The sequence below is a fragment of the Oreochromis aureus genome, linkage group 18, assembly GCF_013358895.1.
Source record: "Oreochromis aureus strain Israel breed Guangdong linkage group 18, ZZ_aureus, whole genome shotgun sequence".
In the NCBI taxonomy this organism is placed as follows: domain Eukaryota; kingdom Metazoa; phylum Chordata; class Actinopteri; order Cichliformes; family Cichlidae; genus Oreochromis; species Oreochromis aureus.
In genome coordinates, this window is record NC_052959.1 from 13,526,354 (window position 1) to 13,549,751 (window position 23,398).

A 23,398-nucleotide genomic window follows, 5' to 3' on the forward strand; every position below is an offset into this window, starting at 1 on the left:
TATCCATCCTCAAAAAACAGCCTTATTTTATTTCACTCCTCTTAAAAGAGCAGCACATTTTTATAAACAGATAAACGACTTTAAAGTAGAGACAAAAGGGAAAAAAAGACCCAGAAACAATCTCACAGTGAACAACAATCTCACTGAAACACACACAACCGCAGGTTAGCCCAGATTAAAAATTAATCCTTTTGCAACATCACACTCAGGCTGAAGTGTGAAAGTCTCGCATGAGGCTAAAGGTCATTCTGGGTTGATCTGTCGCTCAGATTTAGCTCTTCACAGCCACTGGCCTTTTCACTGCTTTTCACTGGAACTAAGCAATCATTAAGCTGAGAGGAAATACTTTGAAGTTAGGTTGAACTTGAAAGTCGCCTTCTTTCTACACTCTTGCTGTGAGTTTTAATAGATTTCTGCAGTCCCGGGGTGCATCTGTTATTCTGTGTCCAAAAACCCCCCACAGTGGTGAAGGAAGATTACATGCCCTCCATTTATAATGATAAAGTGATATTTTATTGATCTCTGTAGAGAAATGTTCTCTTTGCCTGACTTTTAAAAAAAACAGAGAGGTTAGAGAGCATAAGCAGCTGCAGAGAGCTTGAAGGGTTTCTGTTGTTGCTTAAGGCCTCTTAAGGTTGGGGGCGGGATCTGCTAAAACAGGAGCTTGAACCTAGATCTTTTGGTCAGACTCTGCCTTTCTGCTGGGTTATCCATCAAATTTACGCCTGTTCTTTAACTGCATTTAAAGAAAAGCATTCCACTGTGTAGCCTACTACTTCTCGCTCGTGCAGTTGTTTGTAAATGGAGACAATGCAGAGAGAGAAAAGAAGAGAATAGACACATAAAGTCAACCTTGGGTTCTGTAAATGCATAAAAAGACTGTAATAACACTAGAAAGGCTTTTAGAGTGCCTTCCTCTGTGAGAGAATGAGGATAAATAAGGAATGTAAGAGGAGATTAGACTGTCTGTATTCTCCTCACACCCCGTCTAAATTATGATAATGTACTCAGCAACATGGACACATTTCAGTGTTTAAAGCAGGACTAATAACCAGCTCATCTTGTGTCAAAGCTTGAGTGGCAGCAGACGCCCACGCTGTTTTATTTTTTTTTTGTTCTGAACAGCATCACTTCAGCTGAATATGTCCTATTAATTTGAACCCTAATGAGATCTGCAACCCGTCTGTTCTCACTGCTTTTTCCCTTCACCGCAGACGTTGACGACTGCCAGTCCGAGCCTTGTGCAAATGGAGGCACTTGCATCGACAAGATTGATTCCTTCCTCTGCCTTTGCCTGCCCAGCTACGGAGGAGACATGTGTGAGAAAGGTGAGAGGCTGGTGCACACACACACAAACACATACATGATTAAATAACAGATTACTCCGAGCTGTGTGAAAGGAATTATTTTGCAGTCTGTGTTTGAAACGGTGCTGAACTGTAATTCGGCACATTGTTGTGTGCTGGCCTTTTCACCGTTGTGACGCTTGCTCTAAAAGGTTTGTTGCTAACTGTGCTGGTGGAAATAATCCTGATCAGTGTGCCGCATCTGTTACTGTCGTGTGTCATACCACAATATCACAAGGCTGCGTCGCTTTGCAGATATCAGACAATGTATCTGAGTATCACAGGGCTGCAGGGTGACAGATACTGACTGAATTTGGCCATGCACGTAAATGCACAGACTATTTTCAAAGCGTCAGTTAATATTTCCACTGTTTTTCGTCAGCACCACACATCCACACTTCCACAGGTTTGTGTAGCAGGTGATAAGAATCAAAAACTTCTTCTACTGTGTGTGACGTGAAACTAATGTTGATTTATCATTTATGACTAGTAATGGTCATAAATGCAGTAATTGTTTTATGTATGTTTGCATAAATGCAACATTTAAAATCGGAAACTGGCATTTTTGATGTCTCTTGGTGGATATCATCTGTGCCTTACTACAGATGATATTCAATTCAATTCAGTTTTATTTATATAGCGCCAAATCACAACAACAGTCGCCTCAAGGCGCTTTATATTGTAAGGTAGACCCTACAATATTACAGTGGAAGTGATTTTGCACAAGACAACTCAGTGGATAATTGTCTTGCAATATTTTTGCAGAAATATTTAGATGCTTTACACTGAAATTAGCAATACAACTGTGTAAAATATGCACAAGTTACAAGCATCATTCAAAACTCTTCTTCACGTAAAGTACAAATGTATTAGCATCAAAATATGTCTAAAGCAAAAGTCCTTCTATTACACATTATAAAATCATATAAAGTATATTATTCATAATTATGAATACATTAATAATAATCTGGGGATAGGAATACCATTTCCTGATGCTTTAATAGTTACACCTTGCCATGTTATGTTAAAAAAAAAAAAACAGTTCCTGATGATTTGAGCTTATAACAACCAGTGTTATCCAGCTGGAAGAAGCCGTTAAAAAACAGGTACACTGTGGTCATAAAGGGATGAGCACACCCAGCAACAATACTCAGGTTGGCTGTGTCGTTTAAATGATACTCAGTTGGTAACAAGGACCCAAAGTGTGCCAAGAAAATATCTCCCACTCCATTTACACCATCATCCAGCAGCCTGAACTGTGGATCCAAGGCAGGATGGAGCCATGCTTTCATGCTGTTTACGCCATTCTCTGTAAACCATGGGCAGCACGGTGGCATGGTGGTTAGCACTGTTGCCGCACAGCAAGGAAGTCCTGAGTTCAATTCCACCATCAGGCCGGGGTCTTTCTGTGTGGAGTTTGCATGTTCTCCCCGTGTTTGCGTGGGTTCTCTCCAGGTACTCCAGCTTCCTCCCACCATCCAAAGACATGCAGCTTGTGGGGATAGGTTAATTGGATAATCCAAATTGCCACTAGGTGTAAATGTGCAAGTGAATGTGAGTGCGAATGGTTGTCTGTCCCTGCGACAGACTGGCGACCTGTCCAGGGTGTACCCCGCCTCTCGCCCTATGACAGCTGGGATAGGCTCCAGCGCCCCCCGCGACCCTGGAAAGGATAAGCGGAAGCGAATGGATGGATGGATGGATCTGTAAACCATAAAGATGGTTGTGTGTGAAAACTCTAGCACATCAGCAGTTTCTCAAATACTCAGACCTCCACCAACAACCATGGCAAATCAGCTTTCGTCCCCATTCTGAGGCTCAGTTTAAACTTCAGCAGGTTGTGTTGACCACGACTACATGCTTAAATGTAGCATGAGACATGCCAGCGTTAACAAGCAGATGAAGATGTGTAGCTACTAAAGTACGTTTGTAGATAATAGCCAGTTTTTAATGACCCCAGGAAGGGTTGTTGTTACCACAGAAAAAAAGATGCTGATCTGGATGCATGCAAGAAAACCTTACTTATAAAACACCTTTGAAGCATAAGTTCAAAGTGCTTAAAAAAATGAATGTGGGAACAAAAAAGATAGAGGAGACTGAGAAGATGATACAGTATAAAAGTAAAAAGAATAAAGTGGACAGCTGACAAAATGTTTTTCAATTCTTAAATAAAAAGTCAAAGGAAACAAATGGAACAGCTTGTTCAGTCCAGAGGTTCTCCTTGTTTCAAAATTTGTGTTAAGTCAAGGAAAATTGGTAAATCAGGAAATACGTGTCACAAAGCTGGGGACCAGAGAAGCAAGCCAGGGAAGTCAACTGAGCAGACGTAAAGATCTAACTATAAATGTGAACTTAAAATAGTTTGATGCAAGCAGTCTGATATAGAGAAAAGAAGAGTCTGTGTTAGGTCATCAAAGCGGCAACAATCAACCACACAACCACAAACAAAAGCACTGCAGCCTTGTGCAGGGTGACAGATACTGACTGCATCTCCTGTGAGTACACACACACACACACACACACACACACACACACACACACACACACACACACGATTTCCTAAGCTTCAGTTAATATTTTCATGAGCATGTGCATCATGAAACACTGGAAAAAAATCTGAGTGTTTGTGTGGTACATGGTGCTAATCACCCACATACAACTCTCTCAAACTCACTCACACACACACAAGCGCTGATTCATCTCTGCACTGGTCTCGGACACCTCCAGCTACAGATCCGTCCTCCTTGTGTGTGTGTGTGTGTGTGTGTGTGTGTGTGTGTGTGTGTGTGTGTGTGTGTGTGTGTGTGTGTGAATGTCGTGCACTAGTTGTAATGAGGATTAATGAATTTCTAACCTTTGCAGTTATAAATGATTCTACGGGCCTTGGTGTTATTAATGAATACCAATAGTGCAGAGAAAGAGCCACGTGTGCTGAGAATGGAAAAGAAGCCTGTGTATAATTACAGTTCATGCATTTAGCTTCTGAAGATGCCAGAGTCATATATTTTAGTCTTTTTTGCTAAATGGAAGGAAAAAAACGAATTTCTGCTTCCTTATACAGACTATAGAATCTCACATAGCGTGCTGTATTTGACTATGTTTAAAGAAGAAACGATTTTAACTCTCCTTTCTCTTTACAGATGTTGAAGGTTGTGAGCACGGCTGGAGGAAGTTCCACGGCCACTGCTACAGGTAAGAATCATGGAAAATGTAACCAGCTTACTGCACTGCTCTGTGCCAGTTTACTCAGGAAAGACTGTTTCAGAAAATTAGTAGAGAGAAGTTGTAGGAATGACAGGATACTGACAGAGTCTCGATGCTGCTGGTGATGGAGCAGAGTGAGACATCCTAGATAATATGGATGAAGTCGAGGGGAGATTCAAGTTAATTTGTATCAAATGATAACAATAGTTGCCCCAATGTGCTTTATATTGTAAGATAATAGAAAGAAAACCCCAAAATCAGATAACCCCCTGTAAGCAAGCACTTGGTGAAAGTGGGGAGGAAAAACTCCCTTTTAACAGGAAGAAACCACTGGCAGAAGCAGACTCAGGGAGGGGCAGCCAGTTTTAGCCAAGTCATACTTTAACCATACATTAATATAGTACTTTATTCTGCACCTCAAACAATTCGACATCCATGACCAGTTTAGAATCACCAGTTAACCTGCGTGTCTTTGGACTTTGGGATATTTCCAGAGAACGTGGAGAACTCAGCAGGAAAGGAGAACATGCAAACTTTTAACTATTAGCATTAACAGAAACCTTCTTGGCGACAGTGCTCCACTCCACAGTGCTGGTTGCACATTTTGAGCATCCTCAAAGTTTCATATAATGAGGTTAGAGCCAGATGAGTCAAAAGGGCAGGCTTTGGCCACCTTCTGACACTTTTCTCCACTCTTGGCTGTTAATGGTGTCACTGAGAGCAGATTACCTTAATATGCTGATCTCAGGCATGCAGCAAAACTTCTTTCTGGGAGTGACAGCTAAAATAACTCTAAAACAACTTGTTTCAGCCAAACGATGAGCAGAGGAGTCCAGTATAAGACAGACAAGAATTATTATTTTGAACTGTGACTTATGCAACACTACTCTGGCAGAAAATATTGTGCTGGAAATGAGCACAATAGGTAGGCAGATTAACTTGGAGCACATGGATCATTAGCGAGGAAATCTCCTCCGACGTGCTTTTGACGGAGTTAAAGTAGAGACTGAACACGGGAGATTAGATGTCTCATTTTAAAGTTGAACATCATTTAAATCTTTTGGGAAGCATAACATGTGAATCAAATCTGCTTGCACCGTGTCGTCCCACAGGTACTTCACCCACAGACACACCTGGGAGGATGCAGAGAAAGACTGCAGAGAGCACAGCGCCCACCTCAGTAGTGTCGTCTCTGCTGCCGAGCAGGAGTTCATCAACGGTATGTCTGACGGGTGATTTTGATTTATTCAGTCATAATCTTTTGAAAGAAAAAGAAGGAGACAATCAAGACAAATGGCCAGAATTAAACCCAACACTCTTAGGAAAAAAATATTAAAGTAGAACAAAGTATTAATATCATACATCACAAACAAGGGGCGTGAAATCGAAGCTTGAGGGATAAAAAACAATAAAAGGTAGAGTGTGAAAAAAAACAAGAAGAGAAAGCAGCAAGTCACAAAAAACATGATTCACAAATTAGATTATACGGAAAAGAGGGAGAAGGTGGCGGTGTGGTGCTATCAGATACATAAATAAAGATCTTACAGAAGCAGTTAAATAAAAGGAAGTCATGTACTGTTCGTTCCAGGTCTCGGTCACGACAACGCCTGGATCGGTTTGAACGATCGCACAGTGGAAGAGGACTTTCAGTGGACCGACACCAACGATTTGGTCAGTGATCACTTTTTACACTTCCTGTTTTCAGACTGTGAAAAGTCATCGTAATAAACCAGCTCAATAGGAAACACAAATGAACAAATACCTTTTCATTTAAAGCTCACAAAATCACATTTGTGTAAAAATACCACTTTTTTCCCTTTTCACTTAAAAATATGACAAGAATCCCAGCCTGACTACAATTACAGATGAACTCAAATGCAGCTGAAATCTGATGTTTGCTGCTGTGCAGGTTTACGAGAACTGGAGGGAGAGCCAGCCCGATAACTTCTTTGCAGGTGGCGAGGACTGCGTGGTGACCATTGCCCATGAGGACGGCAAGTGGAACGACGTGCCCTGCAACTACAACCTGCCCTACATCTGCAAGAAAGGCACAGGTACTGTAACAATGCTCAGCTCGCTAACAAAACTGAGAAGGTTCAGTCTTTTCAGATTGTCGGACAGGGAAGGACGTTCCCTATCAAAGATTCGCCTGTCTTTACATGATTGGGTTTTCTGTGTACTTACCAGCTGGCCACCAGTTCTCATGCAGAAAATCAGTAGTTGGCTACACTTCACAAGTTGCTTTTTTGCTCTATAAAAGGTCATCGCTGCAGACGCTCCAAAAATTGACAAAATGCAGGAGTGAAGGCTGAGATTCAGGCTAAAACCTGTATTGATTTTTGAGAGGAATATCAATCTAAATCTTCCTCTCATTGGCAGCTCTTTTTCCCCTGGCCCCACTTACACTTGTTCAGGCAGAAGAACTGAAACTGCAGTTATTGTCCTGCTCTCAAACGCCATGTGAAATTCCTACAAGCTGTTTTTTGTCAGGTTTTCTTGATACTTACTGTACCCAAGCCTTTCCTCTGGGATTCAGTCAACCTAAATGTGAAAGCAATGAGATCACATAGGCTGGGGAAAAAAAGAAAGAAAAAAGAAAGGAAAAAGCTCACTGAAGACATGGAAGATCATCAAGAGGCCTTAGAAAAGGACGGGGAAGGATAAAGGAGGACAGGGGGAGAGGGATTAAGTCATTTGAGAGTGTTTGTTTGTCTGGCTGTGGTCTCATGGCTCTGTGGTTTGGCTGTAGTCCCTGTCTACTGCAGAGACTAGCCCCTTAAAACAGCTCTTTCTGTCAGCAGATACAGCAACAAGGCTGCCATCTAGAGGCAGCGCACTCCTGCAAATGACGACCTTCACGAGTTATTGTTGTGCATATTGTGCGATGCTTTTATTTACTATATATTAGCACTTACATAAAAAATATGCAATGACTGCTATAATGGGTATTTATTAGTCTGTCTCTTCTAATTAACATTGAATAAACTCTGGATGTCTCTTCAGGAATCCAGCCTTTTTTGTATGAGTGATATGAGGCTTCTCTGTTTTGTTTGTAGTGTTATGCGGGACCCCACCTGCGGTGGAGAATGCCCATTTGATAGGTCGGAGGAGATCACATTATGATATCCATTCAGTGAGGCGCTAAAGTGCTTTGAAGGCTTTTACAGACTGCCCACATCCCCACCTCCGCACGCTTTTTATTTTACAATAACGATGGGAGCTGGGAGCGACCCAGGATCATCTGCACAAAGTGTGAGTGGTCGCTTTAAACTGAATGCAATGTTTGTTTTCATGCTTTGCTGCTCACTTACAAATTCAGAGGGTTCTCCAGGTTGTTGTTTTATTGAGTCCCTTTTGTCATTACAGTTTCTCTGAACTGGTTGAGCAAATTTCATGAATCAATTTTGTAGTTCAGATTGATTTCCCCCCAAAAATATATGCATATATGCAGGAAAATGTTATAGCGGACACACAAATGAGTTTAACACATTGAAAACCTTTAATGCAGGTGTCAAATGAGGTTATTGTGTCAGACACGTTAGTGTAACTACAAAGGCAAGCTCATTTGACGGTGAGTAAAACGCAGTGGTTAGATTCACAGTGGACTCCTTATCAAAGCTTTTACCACATACAACAGTATATCACAGTAATGAAACAGTGCATGAAACATCTTCTCACACACGTCTGTTTGGTCACAGTTTCTTGTTGAATGTATTTATCTCCATATGTCTTGACTGTCATCTGCACTTTTACGTCTTCCTATATCGCGTCATTTTTCCCTCGCTACACATCCTTACTCCTCTCCCAGGGGTACGCTTCTGCCCTTATTCGTGTCTGAGCAGAGTGGTCTATGCTCACAAATCATGTCTGTGGCACTCTATAAACGCTATAAATGTGCGTGACAATACTCATAATGCCTGCGATCTTACTTTGGCAAGTAGAGCCCGTAAATGATGACTTACACAGTGAAATCATTGAAACAGACTTTGGAGAGTGAAATTCATAGTTGTGAGACAGAGACAGAAGATTAATTGTTAGTCTGAAAAGAAATGTTCTCTTTCTGTTGTGCACAAGGACACTAAGTCAAAGCAACTGTAAAAATCTTGGATGTAAATATGACCACACACACACACACACACACACACACACACACACACACACAACAACGCAGTAAAATATGATTCATTTAAAATCAGTGAAATTACAATCCGAGCAGCTCCTTGATGATTTCATCAAGCCTGATAATTAGCATCAACCAACCTCAGAGCTTTAAGTCTGTTAAGTATCATTTATTAACTCTTTCCCATCTTAACAAAGGTGACTCACTAATAAATAAAGTACCAGCTCATATTAGGCTTTTGTGTAGCGTTGAAGAGTCAGCTGATTAGCGATAGGAACCTTCAGCAAGGAAATATATTTTGAGTATTTGAGTATTTATGGTTCAAGTACACACTTAAGGTTCTTTGAGAGCAGATCATTTAAGAGTAAGAAAATATATGCAGAGCTTTAGGCAGTGAACAAGAGATTTTTGTGTACAGTGCAGTAGTTGTGCACAGTGACAAGTGTGTTGTTCATCTACTACAGCTCATATACAATGTGTCACCATTTCCTCCCCTCTGCAGCTCGACGACTGCACCGGTACCGACGCCATCACCGCAACCAGCGCCACGACCGCCACGGCCACAGGAGACACGGAGGAGAGGGACACAAGGCCAGAGAGGACGCACACAGCTACTACTGAACCAAATAATACAACATCCACAATGCCTAGGTGCTAACCATGGCCCATAAGGAAAGACAGTAGATCACAGCATTTTCCATTTTCCCTTCCCGCTTCTAACCACAAACCGTGTTCTCTGCTTAGCTTTACTCCCCCCAGTGAATAAGATTATCCCCATGATCTAACCTCCATGCTTTTTGATGCTTCTTTTTATTTTCTCTCTGCTTTCTTTAACTGAGGTCCATGCGAACACTGACTTTAGCACCGCCCTAACATCCTCCATCCCAAACAGTAACTCCTCCACTCGTCTACAAACTATAACCTTCTCTTGGTCTGTCAGCCTGACAGCAGTGTGTGAACGTATGCATGTAAGACAGAAACTTAGAGGAGTGCAAAGTCACTTTTTTGGAAAGGTTTGCTTGTTCTACATGAAAAAAGTAACTCATCTTAGTATTCTGTTTACAAAGCACAGATGTAATTGATGCAAGATAGTCCTGGTATCCCAGCTTTTTGTACGTGTACTGTAGCTGTTACTTTTCCATAGAGCACCTGAATAGCTGGTCTCTTTTACTCTACTGACGTGCTTTTTTTCTAATATCTGTTTGTGTAATGTTACTATTTATTATGAATCATTTGCTAGTGAACATGCTCTCTTTTTCTTACTTATCCTTTAGAAAGCTGACGTAACACCATTTTTCTATACCAATATGTAAGTCCAACAATCAGTCGATAACAAAATTAATCATTTGATTGCCTCTAATCTCTGTACTGTAAATATTGTGATGTGTGTTATTGGCTCAAACCTGATCAATAGCTGGACCTTGTCCAATCCGATAGACTCCCCAATCCCCATAAGCACTCTAAGCTAATGTATACGTCCCATTGACATAGTTTGTGTGGGTGGGACTACAGAATAATTTGACATAACCACTTGATTGTACCTAATTTGCACGGCCATATTTACACGATGGGTAGAATGTCACTCTTTTTCGTCTCTTGTCTCTTTGATATTTGATCTGTTATCCACTTTTTTTGGTGTTATGACTTTTTGTCCTGCTGTTGTACTCCATTCTTAATAAAGCGAACAAAATGGACAAAAGTTCTGCTTGTCATTCATGCCATCAGCTGTTTTTCACTTTCAAACTGAGCGTAGTTTTGCCACGAGGTCATGCTCGACCCAGAACCTGACCAGATCAGTTAATCTGAGTCGGGTTTTTCCCCTGCTATTATCTCTCTATTTTGTTTTAGCTCCATAGTGTAGTGCGAGCTAAACCTCAGTTCCAGCTAGAGACAAAAACGCACTTTGGAGTTAAACTAAGAAGGGCATCTGGTGTAAAACTGTGGCGCTACTCGCTGTGGTGACCCCTTGTGGCAAGGGATCATCTGACTGTAGCATCTGGATTTTGTCAAAAAGAAGTTATGCTTAATGGTTAATTTAGGCAACAGATAAACTGAGGGGCAACATCAGGACTCAGTATAAGATGAATACAGATCATTTAAAGTGAATTTTGCATGCTATTGAGTTGAAAATAATCATAAGTTTTTTACTTTAAAATACTTTAGTCTGCGTAAAGTTACAGAATCCTGCAAGCTGCTTTGCAACCCACCTTCACAACAGCTTCCTGTCACGCTACGTCTGACTTAAAGTGCCTGTTCTCTTCTTCTCTTCTGTACGGTGCTTTTGTTGATGCTCTACTCACCTGAAGTGGCAAAATATCTTCTTTTGCAAAGGTGGCCCTGATTAAAGTACACCTCCAGGAGCTGTTCAGCTTTTGAAACACATACTATGAAGTGCCCAGCGGGATGTTTTTGGCGTGATGTTGATGCTAGAGGAGGTTTGGAGCTCTGCAGTTATTGATTCAGCAGAGCATTAAGACTTTTACACGGTATGTGCCTCAGCACTCGGCATGTAAACTTTATATTGTCTGTCACTATATTCGGCTGATTTGTTGCGTTTCCCAAACATGTCTGCTTTGCAGTATCATCGATTACACTGAAATATCAGTTTCTTCCTATTACAGTAGCAAGCTTTTTAAAAACAACCCATTGCTTCAATTACAGAGCCAGACGGTATGGCTGGTCATGGCTCTACCCTAATGACTGAGAGTCAGTTGGTGGGTCCACCACTTTATAGCACACTAAACTGTTTTTAATGGACACTCATGTTGCAATAAGATAAAGCCTACAGGGTTAGGGTTAAGTTTATTTGCACTGTGTTTTCTAAAGTATGTAAGTGTATAAAATACGAACTTAATCTGAGTCCACAAATTGTGACAAAGACAAAAAAAAAGAAAAAAACTCAATGATCAAACTTCTTGTACTGTATTTCACGTTCACCTCTGTGTCCTGCATATCCTATTGTATGTACAAAAAAAAAAAAAGGGAAATGTTCTATTTACCAAGTCAAATGACACTTTAGCAGCCAAAACATGTGTTTTTGTTTTTTGAGCCGTTTCCTGTGGTAATCTGTGAGGCCGCTGTGTCTGACAGCTCACCTAAATCCAGGGTTCACCTCTTATCAGTCTGATAACTTGAGCAGTGCAGTAGGGCACAATGACATCACCAGCTGGAGAAAACACTGACAGCTGCGGAGACGTGACTGCAGAACCCGTAAACCACTTGGTTCGGGAAAAAGTGCGTTTGTTTAAGTTTAGAAGCTCAGACGTGCTATGTGAGTCATAAATATTCTCAATATTTAGCAAAGGAAAAGGTTAATGAGAATGTAATTTAATCAAACACTGACATGCACAGCTAGCTGTGAGAAATCTGTGTCCCATTTTTATAATACAAAAATAGCCACAGTTCAGCGCTCCAGTTCTCAAACTGTAGATAGAAAGAATGAGCGTGGTAATCATTTAAGTCGTTTATTAAGCAAATACACAAATTCCGTGTGCTTCCTTTCCCCGTTTCACATGACTGTAAACTGAATATTTAGCTTGAAAATGACAGTCTGGACTTGGAGTGGACTGGAATAGCGATTAGTATCTGTCTGATTTCTTTATATGCTCCAGTCACACGAAGGCTAGACCACAACGTTGATCACCAGGTGGGTTTTTCTTCTCCAAGCTGTCAGCTCGAGTGAGTCATCTCCCTTATCAGCAACTCTTAAGTTATTCAGCCTGCAGAGGATTCTGCTGATATTCAACATTTAATATACTCACAGTTAGCGTGGGCGGTACTAAAAAAAAAAAAAAAAAAAAAAAAATCACAGGAGGGTGAAAGTTGGAATATTCAAGATCAGAAAATGAATCTGCAAACTTTGTAGCTTTGGTTTAGATTTCTGTATAGAAAAAAAAAAAAAAAAAGGGACTGAATCACTCTCCGGTGCTGTGCTGCTGACCTGCATGATTCAGGTTAGTTGAAGTTTTGTGACGATACAAACTGGGTGTCTGCATGAGTCACCTGAACGCTGTGCGATCTGATCACGGTCCTCACCTCCATCAACAGCCTCCTTATCAGGGTCCAGAAGTCCATACAGGAAGTGCTGGGTGAGGTGACTGATTTTTTTTTAACAGTTGACTCAGAGAGAGCAATGTTTTTTAGATTTCCTCTGGGTTTTAGGGATGAAAAATGTGTGCATTTAATTCAGTTCGTGCCCCAGTAAGCATTCCTCACCAGTCCGTGGCTTGTGTGTGGTCTAGTTTTTCTTTTTCTTGCTGTTGGATTGTCCCGCAGGAACAGGTTTCATAAAATAAGCGGGGTTTGTGTGGCAGCGCAGGGCCAGCAGTGCCGGTGCAGCAGCGAGCAGCGCATTGAGGGCGATAACAGGCAACCGTTTGTCTGCTGGGACTCGGTACGTGAAGGGAGTGCGGGAATGCAGAGATGCTCCGATATGGCACCACTGGGTCTGGAGGGAACAGTGAGTGAGGGGGGAGGGAAGTCAACATGAAGCTTTCCATTTTTCCTTTTGTTTAAACGAATATTAACCACAGCACAAGATGAGACAACCACAGTTACCTGAGCCATGGCGCCAGCAAAGAAGATGGTCCAATCCAACATCCAGCTACATCCAGGTGTTTTCAGACCGTAGATGAAGACCGTTAGCAATGGCAGTGCGTAGAATAAGTACACCAGCATCTAAAGGAATTGTGCACCGAACAGTTAAACAATAAACTACATACTAGTTTAGATTTAACTAAATTTGTGAGTCTTCTGTCTCCAGACTGACCATAACCCTGGGAAAGCCAACTGGGTCTTTGAGGTACGGCTCATACTGATAGATGTAGGTGAAACAGGTGTCCAGAGAACAGTCCAGCACTACCTGCAGCACAACACGAAGAGAGAGTTAAGACTGGAGCGCAAACAGAAGCGCAAGTACCGACACATAGAAAAGGTCTTGTTATGTTTCACTTACAAAGCCTCTAAACACGGAGAAGGCCATGGATCCCAGTAACAGCAGTGAGAGAAGCAGGTCAATGGGTCGAAACAGCAGACTTTTCTTCTGCTCTGCAGCGATCTGCTCGACACAGAAATGTTCACAGTTGATGTTGGTGCTGTACATTTAACACCATGCAGGTTATTTTCACACGGGCACTGGAAAACTGAACGTGTCTGGAGATTACCCAGCGGAGCTGCCTGTGAGAACACAAATGTCTAACACAGTCAAACTGGATATTAAAACAGCCCTCAAACTGCCTGCTCCCCAGTGGGAAGCCTGTGTGATGTCCCACTGAGCTCATGTGGGAATAAATAAGGTAAGTGTGGAAAATTCACAGCAAGCAAGAGGGTGTTACGTATCCTCCAGCACCTCCTGAACCTAACAGAGGTTTTCCAAGTACTAAAAAATGCATTTCAGGTGGAATAAATATTATTGTGGGTACAAGTTAAAAAGGCCAACTGTGAAGAAATGTCCCGAAATGATTTTTCTGACACCATCTGGAGTTTATGTGCAAAAACAACAATTTTCTTCCCCCAACACACACACATATACATACACACACTTTTTTAAAGTATAATTCTATGTCATTTGGATCCTTGGATTTTCTTTTGCTCTATTTAAATTTAAATCAGTCCAGCTGTCATTTATGTAGCGCCAAATCACAACAACACTCAGCTCAAGGTGCTTTATATTGTGAGGTAAAGATCCTAGAAAGCCATGAACCATAACAAAGAGAAAACCCCAACAATCAGATGTCCTCACACAGTCCACAAAGGTGCATATCAGGTTAACTGACGAGTCTCAATTGGGTGTGACCATGAATGGGAATAGTCTGTCTCTGTGCTAGCCCTGTGTCCAGGTGTACCCTGCCTTTTGCCCTATGACAGCTGAGTTAGTCTCCAACCTTTAGCATGACTCTAAATTAGATAGGTGGCTACAGAACTTTAAAGTTTAATGCACTACAATATACACAGATATGTAAGCTGTAGCCAGATTCTGGCTAGACTACTCTTGGAGTATATAGTGTATACTGAACACATGCTGAAAGCGAGAACTTTTTACCTTATCTGCTGTGATGATTGGCATCTCTCTGGGTCTGCTAAAGAGCAGCGAGGCTGCCCAGAAAGGCGCCAAAAAGAAGGGGACATTCCTCCAAAACGCTGGTCGAATGTTGGACCCATACTTGCCTGAACAAATGAGAACTTCATCAAAACACACGGTCGCAAGCAACTGTGCCGATCTGACCAGACTGTGTTCATGCTGCTCTCACCAATGACCACTCCTGGGATGTGAACGATCTGATGAGCGATGGAGGAGCCTGCCCACAGCAGGCCCAGGCTACGATATGACTTCCTGCAAGACAGAAAGTCAGAGGTCTCACTAAAGCACAGAGATGAGAGACTGTGACGGCAGCGGCAAAACCTACCCAGAGAACATGCGGTGGATGATAGTGAGGAAGAGGATGAAGTGAACGACGCCCTCCCAGTAAGACATCATCAGCGCATAGGCAGTGCTTAGATGAGGCTCACCCTGAAGAGAAAGAAACATCCAAACTTTAACATTTAAACTTATGAAAAAAACAAAAAAAACCCCCAGTGATCAGTCTTGGAGAGAAAAGCGAGAGGTTACCATCTTTATGTAGAAGCCCATGAAGCCAGAGATGAACCCATCCTGCTCTAAAGCATTGGTCAGACCCACCAGGCAGGTGAAGGAAAACTCTGCAAACACTGCAAACAGAGAAGCGCTGAGAAATAACAACTCTCCACCTTGACTTTACTCATTTATATGAAAGCATGTGTGTTTGTGTGACTGTACCATAGAACAAAGGGTCCACTTTGGCCTTGTGCCGCACAGTGAGGAAGAGGAGGAGAAGAACAGACCCCAGGATGACCGTTCCCATCCCCAAGATAACCAGAGGTCTGAGGACGAGATCAGACACAACTAAATTATTCTGGAGAACATTAACCAGTAAATCAGGATCGATGTAGATAATTAATTCTCTCTAAGCCGCTTTATTATAAAACGACAAGTCTTTGAATAAAACTTAAACTTCATTTTGTGCTTTATAAAAATTAACTTGAGATCAGTGACGAGCGACGAGACTTTAAAATGATCTAATTTTGCGAAATATCGCAGCTTTCGCCACAAAAGGAGGACGTTTAGATAGAGGGTTCAAAAAGATTAACATTTCTGTTACTTGATTATTTTCAAAGCTTTCTCGGCTCTTTAATGGCCAGTTTCTCTTTGGTGAAATTCAAAAGCTCGGAGCAGTGTGGGGATGTAACACTGATTGATTAACACTCATTAGCGTGGGCGATATAGCCTTGGACTCCGTTAATTTAGATTTAGATTTACTTTTTAAGAGTTTACAACGGATCTCTTAAGTTCACAGCATTAGATTTTCCAGCCTTAGTAAATCTTTTTTTTCTCCTCTGGGTAAACACGCCCTTTTCCCTTCAGGCTGTGGGCCGCTTCATAAGCCTATTAATATCAGCGGCTTTACCATGCCTCCACACAACAGGCCGAGATTAGATTGAAACGATCCGACTACACACACACTTACTCTTGGAGCGCTGGGCTGTTGTTCATTGTGTATAAAACTCCAGGTGCCAGGAGAGAAAGGAGAAAAACGCTGATTTCCGGCGGTGGCCTCATTCTTGTAAATGTGCTGTTTGGCCTCTAAGGTGAACTTTAAAAATGTTCCACATAAAAAAGAAATCTGTCCCTCCTAAGCACGTTTCGCAGCTGTGCACCGAGTCATGTTAAAGCAGCGCCCTCTGCGCTGCCGCTGAACGCAGGAGATGATTTAAAGCAGCGTCACGTTGCCTTTTGATCTGTGGTGAAACCTTCAGCTCCAATAAGCCTGCTGCTGTCCTGCAGGTGTCAAAGTTCACATCGGGCAGGAGGCACCTCTAATGAGAGAACATTTAAAGGGAGAGCAATGCAAAGTTCAGATAACGGACCGCTGAATCGCTCATCATGCGCAAATATCGCTCTTTTCCTCCACGTTTTTCATTAAATTCTCTGATCTGTCATTAAATGCGTCTTTTAAAACATTCACTCAGTCCTTGTATAGACTGCCACCTGGTGGAGGATGATTCCCCATTTCAGTTGTTCCCCCCTTGAAGTCATTTTAAGTTCAGTTTTCTGTCTTTTTGCTTTCTAATCATGCTGTTTGTAGATACGCTGCACCAGATGAGTCTGTACAATCCAGCTATTCAAGTCACGTGATGTCAGGGCAAGCGTGGTCTTTAGGGTCTGCTTGCCCATGGGGTTCGTTTAAGGAGCCATCTGTGCTGTTTGGTGTAAGATTAACTCCTCCATCTGATGTCTCCAGTCTCGATTAGATTGTGGATTAGATTTGATATCTTACAGAGAACATAAAGTTCAGAACAAAGATTATGTCTTTTAGGTCAGGTCACTGTTTAAAACTCACAATCAGTGTCACATTTTTACATAGCTTCTGTTTCTTTGTAAAGCTCATTGTGAAGAATGCCTACACCTGCGTTACACAACACCATCTCATGGATGAACAAGGGTGGGTAAAGCAGGTCTACATCCAGCGCACCCTTATCTTCTGTAACAAAGCTGCTGAAGAGGATTATGCTGCTGTTGCCTCAGAAACTTAGTCACCAGTGGAAAGAGAGCACAGAGAGGGGTGGGGAGTCCACGCAGAGAGTAGAAACAGACAGGCAGGCGATACTACTGAAACAACCCTTCACACACACACAGCACCAGCTATTTTTTTCTTTTTTCTTTTTTTTCTTTAGACTGACACAGATTTTTTTTGAAAACCTGCCACCATGTGGCACCCTTTGATTATCGGCATCATGACAGTAAACACCTCTCTAACTGTCTTCTACTGGGCCTTCATCCTGGGCGATGCTTACTACAAGTGGCTGATGGAGCCAGAAGACAAGCCCAAGAAGGTGGTCACCCCAGCTTGAGGGAGCCAATATGGATCTACCTGAATGAGTGACTGGATGTTATTTGCTTAGGAATAGTCTGCTCAGCTTGTAGTGCTTACAGTGAATTTCTGCTTCTTTTTTATGTATTGATTTTTTTTTACCTGAAAAAGCCTTGGATTCCCGTTTTGAACTGAAAAAATAACCTAAAGCAATCTGCAAGTTGATGAGACGAATCATTCTTACAGGTAAAGTGTCAATTTATCTTAATACTTATCACATTTTCTCATCATTTTATTGTGTTTTAGTTACATTTGTTGCTTGTAGTGTGAATCAGCACACACACACACATACACACACCATCCGCAGGCAACAGGTCCTTCAGGTGACACTAAATGAACCGTTTAAGCTTTCTGCTGACTCGGTGAAAAGGTTTTGGTGGTGACAGTGGCATGAGTCAAGCAAATCCTGTTAGGATTACTAAACTACTAAACACCACCTCTAAACTGGCACAGTTGGTGTTACTTTCATAACAGCCTCATCCTGAGACACATTCAGAAACCCTCGTCTCATCTGTCGTTTGCATCTCTCCTGAAAGCTTATTTTTCACTCTTCCTCCTTATCGTTTTTTTTCTCAATTTTTTTTTTTACATCTCTCCACAACATGTCGCATGTCTTCTACTGGGGTATGCACCCAGTCTCTTGGTTCATTCTTTTCGCCAATATAGCCGTCACGGCCATTGAATGGAAGTTTCTTGCCGCTCAGTTTTACAAACTTAACTGGAAAAAGGAAGAAGAACAAGCCAATGCCTAAAATCCTGGCGGAAACCACATCCTGATGCTGCACTGAGAATATTTGTGAGGATAAAAATATCTCTCTCCATATAGATATATATCTTATATATTTATTTCTCTCCTGTTTAGCTGCCCAGATGTACAGAAAAACAAGATTGTGTGGCTTTAGGCTTGTTATTAAAGGGCAGCCACGACGCAACGCTAACCTTCTGCTGTGTTTTTGTGGTTATTTCCAGAGCTGCTTCTGTACAGTTCACCCCAGAATTCAAAAACAAAAAACCAAAAGAATCGTCTCAAGTCTTCGCTGCAGGCAAGTTCATTTTGCTTCCCTGTGACACTCCAATGCAGTGCTGTCTTCCATGTCATCTCTGCCATTTTCTCATCTTTTGTCATATGAACAGAGCTGCTCTCTGGCTCTTTATCATTTTTACAAGAGTCATTTATAAAGAAAAATAAATTAAGATGTGCACTTTTTCTACCTGTGATGACATCATGCTCTGTTAGGGAGCAAGAACTCATTCATGAAAGCGTTGTTTCATGTTAGTGAATTATGTGACATGTCACAAGTGCCATATTGTGTATGAGATCATTTGAAAGTATCTATAAAGTGATGCCAGTCTGGACCTGAGTGAAAGTGGGTTCACTGTAATATACATATCATATCTTTATGCAATGGGCTCATAGAGGACCATAAGCCTCTTTGGCATATTACTGTCCACCTCTCCTCGCTCATATCTCTAATCCCCACAGATGGAAAGCTGATATTGCTCTATGACAGACTCAATCCTATTAACTCCGTCTGTCCTACATTCACTTCTCCTCTGTCTCGCTCTCCTGGACCGAAGACCCTCTGTGCAAAAGACGAGAAGGAGGAATTCTGGGATTCAAGTCTAGACCAAAGATTAGAAGAATTGGCACATGGGTAGTATCAGCCTTTACTTGTCAGCTGAACTACATTTCTGTAGAGCCATTTTGTGACAGGGAGCTGTCACTGCTGAGAAACAGTACTCTCAGTTTCAAACCATCCACACATTTCCACCTGTCACTCATCCTTCCGACACCCAGAAGATGTTGAAAATGTTCTAATGCTCAGTTTGTTTCCCTCCTCCACCTCCTCTTCCTCCTCCTCCTCCTCCCTGGTGCGCCTGTATCACCTGTTCTCCAGACTTTCACAGTGCAGGAGTGAAGGAGCGCAGATCTGCAACAAGACAATAAATCTTTCATCACCCCAAAGAAACAGCCCCAAAGCTTCAAAGCTTTCTGTGAGCTGACAATACCATAAAAAGAGTTTCAAAAACCGGCCAAGACAAAACATGAACCGGCAACCAAATGTGTCCCTGAACGCCTCAGGAGGAGCTCTGCTTTCAAACTTCACACAATCTGCGTTTGAGCTCCGGCAACTCCTCCAGCTGTCTAGAAGGAAGGAGGAAGAGGAGCAGGAGGTGTATTTTGTGGACTACATCCCCCCTGCGAGAGATGCTATAACTCTCCCACCCAATGTAGTCTATGTAATAGTTGGGGTGGTGGTGATCATAGTGGCCACCTACGCCATAGTGGGACACCTCATTGATGACCTGTTGCATGACCTGGCAGGTAACCCCAGGTGGACACATCCTGAACTGATGCCACCGTGTCCACTCTGGCATCTGTGTTTGTGGTGTCCTTTCTGTCCCTGAGCTCTTGTGAATCAACATTTGATCTTTTCCTTGTTTTGATGACGGTTTCCTTCATGTTCACCCTCTGGTTTGTGGACAGGATAACCTTCCCAGTGGTGTCTGTTATTCTTTTAAGGTGAATGTCAACAGCTGATCAAATGGCTGCTAAAAAAAGCCATCTTAAGGGGGCGGTCAATGTTCAATTTCTGCAATTCCACAAAGTTCCTGCTTTGGCTATTTAATAACAGTGCAGCAGAACTGAGATGTGCTCATGTTCAGATCCAAACACTTCAAAGTGACCCCCCCCATGATCCTCTATGAGGTTTGAATCTGAAACAACTGAAGTGCAAACCGCCTTTGCGCCTTTAAAAGAAACACAGAGAAGACATAAAAATAAATCATTTTAATTCATTTCAAACATGTTGTTTCCTCTTACAGACTGGATATTTGGCCCCAAACCAGTGGAGGATGATTCAGAGGGAGGAGATGCAGAAATAGAGGAAGAGAGGCGACTCAGCGTTTCCAGCAAGCTGGTGGAGAAAGATGAGATCAGAATGGAGGAAGAAAAAGAAGGCCAGCTGCCTGGTTTCCACCAGGGAGACGCAGGCCGCTGTCGTCCATCCACCCCTCCCCTGAGAAGCGCCATTGCTTCGTCATACCCTGGAGAAAAAAGGATTTCCACACATAGTGTGACCTTCGCCTGCCCCGTATCCCCTTACGTCACTTCCCTTTGAGTTTTTTCATCGCAGCAGTTTTTATTACGTCTTAATCACAGTGCAGTGATCAGTGATGTCCTCGCTGTAGTGATGCAGAGGCTGAGGCACTTTTGTTTTATGCTGGTGTTATAGTTAGCGCGCAAAAAACGTACAAGAAAATGTTGTTAGTAAGCACGATCCATACTGTCAGTCTGTTTCTATTGGACCATCCTGACATTCGTTGTCCAGTTTCTCGTGGTAAAAACTGTAAACAAATTAAGTTTCAAGTAAAAATATCAGTTATGTTAATAACTTAACTTTACATCTAAAAATGTTCATTGAATACACACTGTGTCCAGTTCGTCCACAAGGCTAGACAGAAAGTGTTGTGAAATTGCAAAAAGACCTGTCATGTTACATGTGCTTGTTATGTGTTTCTGAAGAAAACACACATCACTTCTCCTGGTGTTGGACTAAACTTCTCCCCAATAAACAACTCAATAATACACGCTCGTTCCTCCTGTCTTGTTTGCTTTCATTAATCCATCTTACCTTCTCCTAATACCTGCTTGTGTCCAGGGTGATGACCTTGTTTATAAATGCAGAGGATTATTGCACTTGAGCATATTAAATACAGCTCAGTGATGTAAGATAGATAGATAGATAGATAGATAGATAGATAGATAGATAGATAGATAGATAGATAGATAGATAGATAGATAGATAGATAGATAGATAGATAGATAGATAGATAGATAGATAGATAGATAGATAGATAGATAGATAGATAGATGGATAGATTTCAGAGAGAGAGACAAACAGGAAGTTTGTCAATGAAAACCAAATAAAAAGTTCCTTCATATGAGATACAGCTTTGCATTTATTTTAAATCTTACGTTAGTAGTCATTAGTCCCAAGCTGGACAGTTGTGAATTAGAGGATCTTCACAGCTTCCTTAATTCATGCAAACAGTTTCATTCACGATTTCCTGAATTTTGAGTAACTTTGCTGCTGTTACAATGCTGACATTGGAGAATGTGATATTTCCTCCTGATCTCTTTGTATTTTGCACAGAACGTTCTGTGCGATTAAATCTTTGTGCCGGCTTCTTAATACAGCGATGACCCACAGATATTAACTGGACTCGCAGGCTGACAGCAGAGGCAGCCAGACTGCGATGGACAGCTTAAACGTTCGTCACAAAGAGGAAGATGGCACGGTGTTATTTGAGTCATATATCCCTCCTTCTCGGGATGCTATCCACCTGCCCACCTACGTCCTCTACTTGCTCATAGCCGTCTTCATCGTGTTTTCGGTTCTCTACGCCATCACGGGCCACCTCATCAAAGACCTCATCCATGACTGTGCAGGTTTGTTACTGTACCGCTAGCTTTTTAAAGACCAGAATAATCAAACCATAAGCTACTGGCAACGCTTCTCTCTGACATCTGTCTCCTACCCTCTCTTTCTGTACTCAAGACTGCCTGTTTGGGGAGCAGCCTGCAGAAGTGGTGGTGAACTACTGTGAGGCCAAGGATAAGTTCATGGCAGACTGGTCCCCACAAACCAGCCCTGAAGTAGAGGCAATGGCCCGGGAAGAGGAGAACAAGATGATTGACAGAGACTTTATGAAATCCCCTGCCATCTGGATCATCTCTACAGAACCACGAGGGGCAAAAACAGGACCCCGCGTGGTCTTTGGGAAAAGGACTTGAACCCATCAGAGACTTGCTGTCGTTACAGACCTTCTGTATGTGATGTGAATGTATAAATATCTAGATGGATGATGAAGGTAAAGAACCATTTCTGTGTAAGGCTCAAAATAGATTATTAGATTTCATTTCAATATTATACAAAATAGGATTAAATTTAACATTAAATATTTTAGTATAAGCCTGTGTGTCGATTTTTTTTAAATGTATATGTTTTGTAACATGTGCATGTGAAACTGATCTATCACGTGGAGTATTAAACAAGTATCATGGGAAAGTAGCATTTTGTAGTTCTTAAAAGTCAGGCCATGAAAGCAATAGTACAATTACATTCTTTTCAATAATAATAGTGATTTTTCTTGTTAACAATAATGTTCATTATTATTATTTTTAGGTAGCCTCAGGTGGTCTTACTGCTGCTGAATTTATTTATTGATTATTTCTGTTTGTGTTTATATTCAGCTTTTTCACGTTCAGTTTGAATAAGCTGTAACTTTGTAACTACTGTACATAAAAAAAAACCGAGCAAAAGGGACAGGGCAGCTAATTTGGCAGCAGACATTTTTAAAGAGAATATTTAGCTGCATTTAGTAAACAGGACCACCCCTTTTGCATTTAAGATGCAATGGTAAGCGAGAAAAGCACCTCCTGTGGTGAGATGCATGGCACTGCACGCTGAGACAGTGACGTGGTCTAATGTTATTCCAAACTTGCAGTTTCTCATTAAGTTTCTTCATTTAAATGTGAATGTAACTGCCTCTCTTTCTATATGTAATGGCCGAAGGCTTCAGCGGTCCTATAAGGACATCTAGTGTCTGCTGTAGTCATTGCAGCTGAATATTATTACAAACCGGAAAACCTCACAAATTAAGGTAATTTATTTAAAAAAATATAGAGAAAATATGAAGTTGATCTTCAGAATCTTCGATTTCAACAATTATTACTTAAGAAAGTGGGAAGTAGCTGCAGTTTATTCTGCAACATTTCT

At 41.7% G+C, this 23,398-nt stretch overlaps 2 protein-coding genes across 4 annotated transcripts in view; one reads left to right on the forward strand and one right to left on the reverse strand.

Moving 5' to 3' along the window:
* LOC116318805 (neurocan core protein-like) overlaps positions 1–7,711 on the forward strand; it is a 48,686-nt gene extending 40,975 nt beyond the window's left edge. The window contains exons 14-19 of the mRNA XM_031737955.2: positions 1,215–1,328; positions 4,487–4,538; positions 5,663–5,769; positions 6,139–6,221; positions 6,460–6,604; positions 7,607–7,711. Of these exons, the coding sequence (XP_031593815.2) occupies positions 1,215–1,328; positions 4,487–4,538; positions 5,663–5,769; positions 6,139–6,221; positions 6,460–6,604; positions 7,607–7,695 (590 nt within the window). The 3' untranslated portion in view covers positions 7,696–7,711. The remainder of the gene's footprint in view (positions 1–1,214; positions 1,329–4,486; positions 4,539–5,662; positions 5,770–6,138; positions 6,222–6,459; positions 6,605–7,606) is intronic.
* Positions 7,712–11,576: 3,865 nt separating this feature from the next.
* Positions 11,577–16,648, reverse strand: zgc:85843 (uncharacterized protein LOC405880 homolog). 3 transcript variants are annotated; one of them, XR_005609179.1, is made up of 11 exons: positions 16,212–16,648; positions 15,464–15,567; positions 15,278–15,375; positions 15,075–15,178; positions 14,919–15,001; positions 14,711–14,835; positions 13,625–13,726; positions 13,439–13,531; positions 13,228–13,347; positions 12,706–13,117; positions 11,577–12,448 (listed from the first exon to the last, which is right to left on the reverse strand). XR_005609179.1 is itself a non-coding variant. In XM_031737945.2 (10 exons), the coding sequence occupies exons 1-10, from the start codon at positions 16,301–16,303 to the stop codon at positions 12,908–12,910; spliced, it is 1,131 nt and encodes a 376-aa protein (XP_031593805.2). In that variant the 5' UTR covers positions 16,304–16,648; the 3' UTR covers positions 11,577–12,907. The 3 variants fall into 3 exon arrangements, 1 of the variants encoding a protein (XP_031593805.2); XR_005609178.1 differs by having other exon boundaries at positions 12,611–13,117; XM_031737945.2 differs by having other exon boundaries at positions 11,577–13,117.
* Between the last annotated feature and the right edge of the window lie 6,750 nt (positions 16,649–23,398).

What these genes read in the sequence shown, in the direction of transcription:
- zgc:85843 (XM_031737945.2), bottom strand. Translation starts at nt 16,303, where the DNA reads ATGAGGCCACCGCCGGAAATCAGCGTTTTTCTCCTTTCTCTCCTGGCA. An exon ending in TTGGCTTTCCCAGGGTTATG is followed by an intron (nt 13,348 to 13,438) that starts GTCAGTCTGGAG and finishes CAATTCCTTTAG; the next exon opens with ATGCTGGTGTACTTATTCTA. An exon ending in TTGCTGGCGCCATGGCTCAG is followed by an intron (nt 13,118 to 13,227) that starts GTAACTGTGGTT and finishes TGTTCCCTCCAG; the next exon opens with ACCCAGTGGTGCCATATCGG.